Genomic DNA, 11,291 nt, shown 5'->3' on the forward strand with positions numbered 1-11,291 from the left:
TAATATCGGTCTCATTATTGAATATTCTCAGTCAGTAATTTAATTGCCCATTCAATCCCAGGTAAGTGGTTGGGAATCTTCTAAATTGAAAATGTATTTATATATTTCCTTGTTTCTGCATAGGTATTGTATACTGTTAACAGTTTTTTCTTCATGCTTCTATCGTGTCATAATGCTGTACTTTTATATACTGTCAGTGTCTGAATTTTATTATTTATGTCTTGTACAAAATTCTTCTGGGATTATAATTTGAGTCATTTTAAAGAAATACTGGACGTATGCTTATCTCTATTTTATGCTCTACCATTTGTTATCAGGCCTGATTTCTCAGTATCTTGATCCGGCAGCTCGTTCTATACACCTGCATCACTGAGGCTTAGCCATGTAAATCATTTATTATTAACTGCTTAATCGTGCTCATGAAATTGTTTGGATTATTCATAACACATTTAAACCATCTGATATATTGTCAAAATTGGAAAAAATTTATCTAAAATTTCTCCTTTACACTACGATTTTTCAACGTTAGTTGGAATAGTGTTAGCCCATTTGTAAGTACATTATAATTTCCTTTCTTCTCAAGTATTAATGTTCGTAAAATTTGATTGTTTATAATATGCCATACATTAATAGAGAAAGTTAAGCGTTGTAGTGCTGCATGGCTGTGCCATGTAATACTGTGACATTTCAGAAGCTGGGATTGTTTTTCGTTTTCATAAGCTACTCACTTGTCATTTACACCATCCACTCTTAGGTTACATAATTGATCCATGAAGTCGACGATTGCTGACATAACATTGACCGTGATGGAGATGCTGTAGACGTATGGCCGTTTCCTGTAAGCCAAGTTTCGTTATTTACAGTATCATAGCTACGCGAGCTCGTCTTATCTCACCATAGCATCCGTTCATTTTCGTTTCACAACCGCGCGTAAACAAGGCTTCGTAGTGACAGCAGTGAGGCTTTATTTTAACTGCATGTTCTTTGAATGTAATATAATTTTGTAAAAGAATTCTTGTGTACTTTATAATAAAAGCGCGCTTGATCTCATCTACACCCTGAATTGGCTACGAATTCAAGGGCTACATTGAACGAATACAAGGTCTTGAATTCAAGAACTTAGCCAACATGACTTCTGCTTTCTCTATCGTAGTTAATTACTTCATAAACTATCTTCTGACACATATACTCAGCCAATAAGATATTAGGTCCCAATGTCTTCCTATGCATTTCAGAACTTTGACTGAGTCTGTTGTGGATTTGGTGTTTCATCAACGGCGCGTGAGCTGCGTGCTGTGGCATCCTACGGCCAACAACATCCTGCTGTCTGCAGGCTCCGACAACCTCATCGTCATCTGGAACGTTGGGTGTGCCGAGGCGTTATCAACGTTAGACTGTCACCCCGACACCATTTACTCATGTTGCTTCAACTGGGATGGCTCTCTCTTACTCACCACCTGCAAAGATAAGAAGATCAGGATACTCAACCCCAGGAATGGCGAGATCTTCGAAGTACGTTGCATTAATGGGCTCAGAATTTCCGTTGTTATTTAGCCTGGTAGTTACTTATTATGTCTCTTGTGTGAAAATTAATACTATTAAAAAAATAATTTTCGGCTGGTAAAAGTTGTCTCAAGTTACTAGGTTTTGTTCTTCAGTGGGATTTCATGTATTTTTTGATTTAAAAAATATTATTTTATTCTGTAATTACATTTCATAAATTTTATATAGGTACTGAATTTTTTATTTGAAATAAAGTGATCATGTTCCAGAAGCTATAGCATCTTTAAGTCTGCTAATCTTCATGATTCAACAACTCATTACAGGAAGCGACGTCACACGAAGGCAGCAAAGGCGCACGGGCTATTTTCCTGAAGAATGGCTTGGTTTTCACGACGGGATTTAGCAAGCGATCCGAGAGGCAGTACAGCTTGCGTGCTCCCGGCCACATGCACGACCCCATCACCACGGTGGACCTGGACTCCTCCAACGGCGTGATGTTCCCTGTCTATGACCCGGACACAAACCTTGTATACCTCTGCGGTACGTCATGTTCCGCATGTTCCGAGTAGAACGGCCTTAACTTTGAATATAACCATGCGAATAATGACCAATGACTCTGTACATAAATTAAATTGGAGGTATAAAACATTGTGTTAGGATTTTAACTGGCTGAAACTTACTACTAAACCATCTTGAACTTGAACTAATACGATCGAACAAATCTCGAGCGAGTTTGGCGCGAATACTGATGCAAAGTGTTCATTTCAGGCAAGGGTGATAGTGTGATCCGATACTTCGAGATCAGTGCGGACGTGCCTTTCGTCCACTACATCAACACGTTCCAGCTGCCTGATCCTCAGCGCGGCATCGGTGTCATGCCCAAGCGCGGCGTTGACGTCAACTCGTGTGAAATCATGCGCTTCTACAGACTCAACAATAATGGCTTCTGCCAAATCATATCCATGACCGTGCCGAGGAAGGTGAATACCACTTAGGTAGTTTACTTGAGCTTACATGTGTGGCAGTGAAGTGGTGTAAATGAGATGTGTAGTTTGAGTTGGCTAATCATGTTCAATGTAAACATCATACCGTGCAGTCAATGTCGCTGTAATTTTATGTAGGCTGTTGAATTTAGCTGCAAATTACGTTTCAAGGACCTTCATAATTTTTCGGCCGTGGGTTAAAAAGTTAACCTTATTCATTGTTATAGATGCCTCGTGGGTTTGCGCTGACTGCTACAAGAATGTTTGTTCACACTCTTGTACAAGTTAAAGTTCAAAATTATTTCCGGTATCTTTGTCTTGAAAATTTCGACTTAGCCTTGTTTTTTAATTAGTATTTTTCACTATGATTGTACTACGTCATGTCAACTCCTGCTATGTTCGTTTTCAAATATTCTCTGAAATTGACCATGCATTCCGAAATGAATGTTTTCCGTGTGCCATACTGTATTTTATACTGTATCTACTGATACTGTACAGATATTTTGTGCTGATACTGTAGCAATATTTTAATATCCTGATATATTCCCAGCTTACTGCATGCATCATTATTTAAAATATTTCTTGCTATCAATATTTAGCTTTGGTATTACTTAATTATCAGTTTAATTAATGTAAGAAAATTGGCTTGCAGAGCGAGTTGTTCCAAGAGGACCTGTACCCCGACACCCCTGGCGACATCCCTGCCCTCTCAGCCGAGGAGTGGTGGGACGAAAACAAGAATGCTGAACCTCTTCTCATGTCCCTCAAAGGTTTCTTCCAACGCTCTAATTCAATATATTAATATATTAATTCAAATTTCTTGATTATGTTTAATGTTAATCTCCATTTGGTTACATTAAGAGTAGTTCAATCTGAAGTTATCATGATGAGGTAAACGTCTGATAAAGTCATTTTTAATTCATGGCTTTGTTACTAGCAGTTTTAGGCCGCTAACGAGCTGGTGTTTTGTTTGATTGTAACTGCAATTAGTGTCATTGTTTGTGTGCAAATATTTGGTTCAGTTCTGTATTTATCGATTCATTGTAGCCCCTAATCTTTCATATAATTAATTACTCCTTTTTCCTTCACAAACTAGTACTGAAGTTTTAAGCTCATATTTTTAACACTCGATTATTCTCATTGCACTATTATGCCAGTTTTTAACACTCTATTATTCTCACTGCACTATTCCTCCAGGTGGTTACCAACCGACACAAAAAAGTGACTTGAAAATCAGTAAGAGGTCAGGCAATGTTTTGGACCGCGCGCCTGCTTCATCTTCGTCCGCGTCCTCTGGAGCTGCTGCTTCTGCTGCAGCCTCGTCGTCGGTGTCTTCCTCGGGGCCGTCACGAGGCGGTGACGATGGCAAGGCCCTTGAGCTCGCTCAGGAAGCGCTGGATAAAGTAGCGCAGGTACTCATTGTCTGGTTTATGAGGACAAGCTAAGAGTAATTGGTCTAAAAATTACTCCTATTTATGTTATAATAAAGTAGCGCAGGTACTCCTCTGGTTTATGAGGACAAGCTAAGAGTCATGGGTCTACAAATTACTCCTATTTATGTTATATTAAAGTAGCGCAGGTACTCGTGTCTGGTTTATAAGGACAAGCTAAGAGTCATTGGTCTACAAATTAGTTATATTATAATAAAGTAGCGCAGGTACTCCTTGTCTGGTTTATAATGACAAAGCCAAGAGTCATTGGTCTACAAATTACTTATGTTATAATAAAGTAGCGCAGGTACTCGTTATCTGGTTTATAAGGACGAAGTTGAGAAGACATAGGCGTACTAGAGAGAACTCTACAAAATACTGTTCTTTTCATGGTTTTAAATGTCTATGAAATGCTACATTAAAAATATTAAGAGACGTATTAGTTACTGTTGACGAAGAAGATACTTCAATTTTGATTTACTTCATTATTTTTCGGTCCACTATTGAGCAATCTGCGACTAATATTCTCAAACCAAGCTGAGTTAGCTTGTCATTCCTGATTCATCTAAATTTTTTATTCGATTTTGAATTTCGATACATTCTGTTAGTTACTACAATAATAACGGTTATAAGTCGAAGTTTTGTGATGTAGTATCAGTTGAAAGTTGTTGGACAGTTAAGTTTGGTTAATGAAGCAAGTAATGATACTTTACGTTTCAGGTAATGAAGCAAGTAATGATAAGTTACGTTTCAGGTAATGAAAGTCAACGATGACCTGAAGAAAAAAATTGACGACCTCCAGACGGAGATGAAGAAGTTTAAGGCAGTCTTCCTGAAGCAGGAACTGGATAAAAATCCACCATTTTCGCGATGAGTTTCATGCATTTATTCTCACTTAGCTTGTCTTAGATCGATGCTTTAATAAGAGTTACATGCACCGACCACTCAACTCAATCGAGGCCTCGAACCAACCGCCAGCTGCTTACTTGCAGCACTCATCCCTCCCCTCCCCTCCCCATCTTCGCCTTACTCGTTCCTAAGACATATACATTTTTCATTTATCTTGATTTAGTGTACCTAATTTATCGTGGTGAGGTGACTTATCCATAACCCCAACTATGACGGGAATTCGCGGGGTGCACGACTAACCCTACGAGCTGGGTGTAGGACGCGAACTGAAACCTGTTAGCCTACAATGATATTTTGATCTTGAATGTTGAAATTAATCCGAATTAATATCCTACATAGAGGTAAAAGAAAGATTTGTCGGCTACGTGTGTGTGGGAGCCAGATAGTTGAAAGTGACAGAATATTAGTTTCCACACACACAATACATATTCTTCCCACTGCAGAAGAGAATGCTAGCATAACCCTTAGTAAATTAATGGGAAGGTTGAGGGAGACCATCTGTCTCTTCATTTTTTGGTCGATGTAAATCTTTGTTGACTGTCCTGCACACCATCTTGTTTGCTTTTGCTGCGCTACAATTGCTTATGAAGTTTTGACGCCGTTATTGCTTACTTTCCTCTTTATTAAAGAAAGCTTCAAATAAGCTACCAGCATCTTATTTATTTTCTTCTCTCCTCTGCTTGGTCTACGCTTCTGTTCATGAATTTGTGCTCGTGCTGTACCTGCAAGCAGAGTCTATCATTCGAGGCTCTCACTGAGAGCAAAAACAAACTACGCTCTTCACTCAAGAAAAGCCCTGCTGGGTACGTCAAATATTTGAGAGACTTTGGGAAAAATCGAGTGTAGAGTTACTCCCGAACAGTACTAGTCTACACCTATACCAAGTGTTATTTATGGGACTTACACACTCCAGAATTTCGCAAGATCTCTTGTTGATTTACTTCCCTCCCTTTCCTATGCGTTTGAGTTTTGCTTAGATGTTATGGACAGATGCCCTTCCGCCTCTGATATTCTGAGACCCTCATTCCAGCAATTTTGTTCTCAAAATATTTATGAACCCCTAAAGTTTGATGGCTCTTAACATATATATTTATTTATTTATTTATTAGAAATGTATGACTTTAGATCAAACGCCAGAGTTGGGTTACCTATGGCAAATTACAGGCTTGCTCCAGTTTATTATCCCTATAAATCGAGATAATGATTTGCTGTAATGTTATGAAAATTAAGTGATTTTCAATTTTATAGAAACACATTACTGTTTTCATCTCAATTAATGTTTATTTAAATTATTATTTATTTTATTTGAATTGCCTCAATTGACGTATTGCCTACATCTGAGGTTTGTCAAACAGCATCGCAATCCTTTCGCTCGTTACTGCTTTTTGATTCGTTTGAATATTTCAGGTTTCATCACCATTCATTCATATTCTAGACAGATAATACGAGTTATTGGATGCGGATATTTGTCTATTTGTTTCTTTCAGGGATGTTTGATTTTGTTCCCGTATAGGTGCCACTATTTGCATACTATGTATATTCTTTATTGCTTATCTCTATCTACTTCAATGATCTCTTCCATTTTAAAACCTTCATTCCTTGTTACCTAACAATGGTTAATGATTGAGGGTGATTACTGATGCATTACATTTTTGTAAATTTTTTCTGTACAAATTATTTTTTTTTTGTTACACCTGCTTATGTGGCATTTATTTTTGGCAGAGTATTGATGATAACAACAAAATCATCTCATACCAGTTCTTCTGAGCCAATTTCGCCCGCATGCCTTCCCTTGCACTCCGCTTTGGCTGCCCGAGGTATCCGCGTTGTCTGTTCCAAAACACTGCACGACTCGAGATGATAATGGCTCTGCTTTTCTGTAGAAATTCCCAACTTAGATCGATCAAAATGCAGTGTGTGTGTACATAGAAGCATGTTCTTGTGCTGAACGTGGTTTGTTTCTAATTTATGTACCCGAATTAATATCAAAACAATCTAATCATGTTTATTTTGGTAATTCGGAAGTCAAAAGTAGATCTTTGTGATGATGGCGTCATCTAGCGTCTTGTTTTTATTCTGTTCTCGTTTAAGACGTAATTTCTGACTGCTCTTTTTTTTACCGTGTGAGTTTCTTCAGAGTGAACAATTCAACTTAGTAGGACATCGATTTTATGATTAGTGGTTCCGTTTGAAAGTTAATGTTTCTTTGTACAAACAAAAACACTGCGCTCGACTTGTGCGAAATTGGATGAAGTTGGCAGTTGGCAGCACGCATTTTTTAACCTTGGTTTATTTTATTTAGTACCAGAGTTGGCTCGTGTTCTTTTATCTAGTACATGAATTAGAGGATTATCTTTGAGTGTGCATGCCATATTTGTTTTCCCATACGTAAAAAGGTTTTATCCGTTAGTAGTTCGCGTGTCTTTTGATGAACATTCATCCTATCGGAAGAAAGCTAGTTGTCCTTAGTTTAAACCTTGCTTCTTCTCTTTTTTCTCTAAAATTCAACGTTTAAAGCTTTTGTTTTTGATTATTCATGGTTAAGACGCAAAGCCGATTGGATGTGCTTACTCAATCCACTAAAAATTAACTATCTTGTAAAGACCAAAAACCTATTTATTATATTAGACACATTCAATGCCGAATCTACTATTCCTGTTACCTATGGGCTGATCTGCTCCCATAATGTTAACGGAAATTTCTGCTCTTGACCGAAAACACCAATTGGTCACTCATTGAATTGGTTCTGTATTGCAATGATTTGTATGAATTAAATTTTGTGCAGGCGCACGACTCGTCCAGCAAAGTGAACAACAACTACCGCAGCAGTGGCGACGGCAGCGCAACGATGGCCTCGGATGAAGTTTAATTGAAGCGCAACTTGCGTAATTATTTTTCATCGTCCGAACAATGCTTCCGCATCCACTGTCCGACTGTGGGGATGCTGACCTCGGGTAAACTTTTAGTCTTTATCACGATGAAAAAAAATTGTGTCTCATAAGTTATATATCCTAACGGAAGTATTTGAAAAAGTTGTGTGATGCTCAAACTCCAGCAAGAAGCGGGAAACTCGAGTTGAAAAATTTAATAAGAGATTACGGAAAGTTTAGGTTACGTTGATACTCTTGTAAAAAAACCAGCATTATTGCACACGAAAATTTTTATTTGAGAGGGATAATTCATATATGTACGCTCTGCAACCAATACCCATTAACATCAACGGTTTATCGCATATGTTACTCTATCTGAACTGAGGCATATTTGGATATGAAGCTACGGCCTATAAATCGTTGTATTCAAATTAAACATACTACAAGTTTTTCTTTGCCTGATAACCATGATTTTACGGTTTGTAAATATTTTTCGGGGTATAAGAGCTGTAACCACGGCTTGAACGTGTGCTAATGCTTCAATTAAATATGTTTCAAGTAAGTTTTCCCGAGGTCAGTATTTTTAAGGTCTTTGCGTTTCTTAACTCCCTCTTCTCTGCTCTGCTGCAACGCGTGTTCATTGAGATGTTGCCCGCCTTAACATGCGTCCATTACTTACATTATTTACAGTAGAAGGGAGCTGTGCTGGACTATTTCTGTGTTTGGAATACGTCCTCGTGTGTCGCAACCTTCTTGTTCTTTCGCTGCACCGAAGTAATGGTGATTATGTTGCATATCAATTATTGATTTCAATATCAGAAGAAATAGCTTTCTATGAAATTTAAACGATTGAATCCCCATGATATTAAATGTCCCAGCAGCATCTGACGCTACAGTATATTAATACAAAAAATGAAATTCATCTAGTACTGAAATTCTTTCTGAACGTGAGGAAAGTGACTCTACCATGTTATTTAACTGGAAAGCTCTACCATGCTTGGCTAAGTCTTTTTCATGTCACTCTAATTTCAATCTACTGCGATAAAGCCTTAGTTACCCGATTGTGATTTGCTGATTTAGTGAGACGATCTTGATTTTATATTGAAATGGTTTTAAACTCCGTCATTTATTCATCATAACTATATTGTCTGCAACTTGAGTTAACCATGTGTATTTGACTTGCAGGTTGCCCTGAATTTTTGAACAAATCGTACAATTTTTTGGCCCGTTAGAACTTTTTAATAATAATGCTGGATGTTCAGTATTGTGTAATTCATTACGGTAAATTTTAAATAATCTCCGTTTTCATGGTGCTAAATCATTTATATATCAGAATTGTTATAATTCACACAATTGCTCATTGAGTGATTTTATGTGTAGACCAATTGGCTGAGAACTTTGTAATCTTGCATCCGGAATATAGCAGACAAAATTGTGTTGGATTAAAGAGCCATTCTTAGCTCCCTACAGCGCTGCTATGCAGGCACTTGGCTGAGCTTTCTTTCCGTGTGCATATGTCTAAATAGCTTATGATTTGTGTTGGGAGTAACATTTGTTATTGTAATCACTGTTGCCGTGAATCGCCCCTTTTTTCGTCTCTGCAGTTGCTCGTCGACAATGTTTGACAACAATGACGGATTGTTACTATCATGTTGCGATGTCGTTCTTGTTCTCACCACACGTGCCTTTAATCGTAATGCCTCAAGATGCCTTTTTCACGTCGTGACTTACCTACCACTCAGATAAGGTGTTCATTTTAAAAGTCATCCAGGAGAATACACTGTTTATCGCTGAGTTTCGATAGGCCGGATCTGTCATACTTGAACTTTTTTTTTAGATACGGTGCTGGGATTTTCTTAGCTATTAAGAGCTGCGAATTAAGTCTCATGATTTGCGAGAGTGCAGAGAGTTTAATCTTAGAACTCTTTGGACCAGTAATACTTTTTAATCTAGTCTTTTCAAAACTATGTTATTTATTGAAAGCATATAGATATTTGTTCTACACTTTGCCCGTAGGTTTATGAGTCGCCTGAACTATATATGAAAGTACAGTTCAGTATGGGTACAAATTTGCACTTTTTCTGACAAAGCAAGTAGTGTTGACAATATGCCATTAGTATTTGAGATGTTATCGGTCAAATGAAGAGCAGTTATACTTGAGCGTACACGTTTAAATCTTATACTCACCCTTAATGTGTTTACAAGACGCATGAAGAATTGTTCAAGAATATAAAATTCGTCCATAAGATGACACAATCAATTATTTCAGTGCGTTAAGGCTTAATTGTGGCTGAATTGATTTTTAATATTGGTCCTGCGAAGTGCCTCAGTCCATGCCTTCTATATTTGTACTTGCCTAATCCTTTGTAGTACTTGCCTAATCCTATTTACGAGTGATGTTCGCAGCAATGTTTTACTAACTAATCGATGCTAATCGTCTTCGGTGCAAAGGCAGAACCATTTTAGAATGAATTGGTTGTGACCGTGAATTTGCGGGATGAAACTTATTTCTACAGTGATGACCATTACAAATGAATAATTAGTATGACCAGGTTTGGAATGTGTGGCTAGTCGTTTATTTATTCTCAATGAATTTCATTCGCGATTAATCAGAATTTTTTCTCTGCTTAAAATGCTAAGTTTACATCGAATGCTGTTATTTGTGTATTCCCTGTAGACGTGTTTATTTTAATTCTCGTAAAATTGAAATTGCTCGATAACCGTCACAAATATGGTTGTAAATGACTCGTCCTGTCTTGATTACCTTTTCTGAATGTTTGATCGGTTGTGTTCAGGAACTGTGTATCCTGGTGAGACTCGTTGTTAGCGTACATGTAAAAAAAAGTATCTTTACTCCGATTGTGCCAAAGTATGGAACATAACGTTAGGTGCCGTAGCCTTACAACCCCCATTGCTGCTTACGTTTCTTGAAGTAATAAATCATAATTTTTATCCTAAAAATAACTTTCACAGGATGTTAGTCAGGAAAAAAGATATATCTGCACTGGAAATCCATTGACTAAATTAGATCGTTGCCAAAAATCTCGTGCTTGAATTAATGCATGATAACTTTAGAGCTAACTATTTAATTCGCTATCTTAGTGGCCCCTTTTCGTGTCGCACCATATTAGTGTCCTAAACATGACTATTCGATTGGCATTGATTTTCTCCGATTTTACCCATAAGCTGTTGTGTGCAAGGACTTACTACATAGCACCTCCGACGATAAAAAAAATTAGCGAACATAGATACTCTGAATTGGTAAATGCTTCATTATCCTATCAGTTTGAGAATTGAGCAATTAATTTTGCGCTGGAGCAATTACTTACACTGATTCAGTTTTACTTCTGTTAATGTATTATTTGTGTAAAGATGTAATTTTGCTTTGTATTTATTTTATAAAAATGTTGAGATCTCGAGTAAAGATATCAATTATTTGAAAGCCCTTAGTTTGCTTTATGGAAACCATTAACTTTTCTTTTCGTTGCATTAACTTTAGCCAGTAATGAAATTTTTTTTCAGCGCACGTATCTTTGGTAGATAATTGGCTTAAAACATACGAACTCCTTATCTAGTGCCTGTGAGAATACACGTTG

The 11,291-nt window shown here is 37.3% G+C and overlaps 1 protein-coding gene and 1 long non-coding RNA gene across 2 annotated transcripts; both read left to right on the forward strand.

The window, feature by feature from the left end:
- Positions 1-1,235: 1,235 nt before the first annotated feature.
- Positions 1,236-4,790, forward strand: LOC108668646 (coronin-1C-A; the record flags this gene model as incomplete). Its single annotated transcript, XM_018155889.1, is given in 6 exon segments — positions 1,236-1,512; positions 1,827-2,043; positions 2,272-2,483; positions 3,139-3,256; positions 3,684-3,898; positions 4,671-4,790. Coding segments are annotated over 6 exon segments (1,159 nt in total), but the record flags the coding sequence as incomplete, so codon positions are not given.
- A 709-nt stretch (positions 4,791-5,499) lies between these two features.
- Positions 5,500-11,114, forward strand: LOC108668651. Its single transcript, XR_001930608.2, has 2 exons — positions 5,500-5,628; positions 7,611-11,114. It is a non-coding gene; the product is annotated as an uncharacterized LOC108668651 (long non-coding RNA).
- The last annotated feature ends 177 nt before the right edge of the window (positions 11,115-11,291 follow it).

The sequence above is a fragment of the Hyalella azteca genome, unplaced genomic scaffold (assembly GCF_000764305.2).
Source record: "Hyalella azteca isolate HAZT.00-mixed unplaced genomic scaffold, Hazt_2.0.2 contig12565, whole genome shotgun sequence".
Taxonomy (NCBI): Eukaryota; Metazoa; Arthropoda; class Malacostraca; order Amphipoda; family Hyalellidae; genus Hyalella; species Hyalella azteca.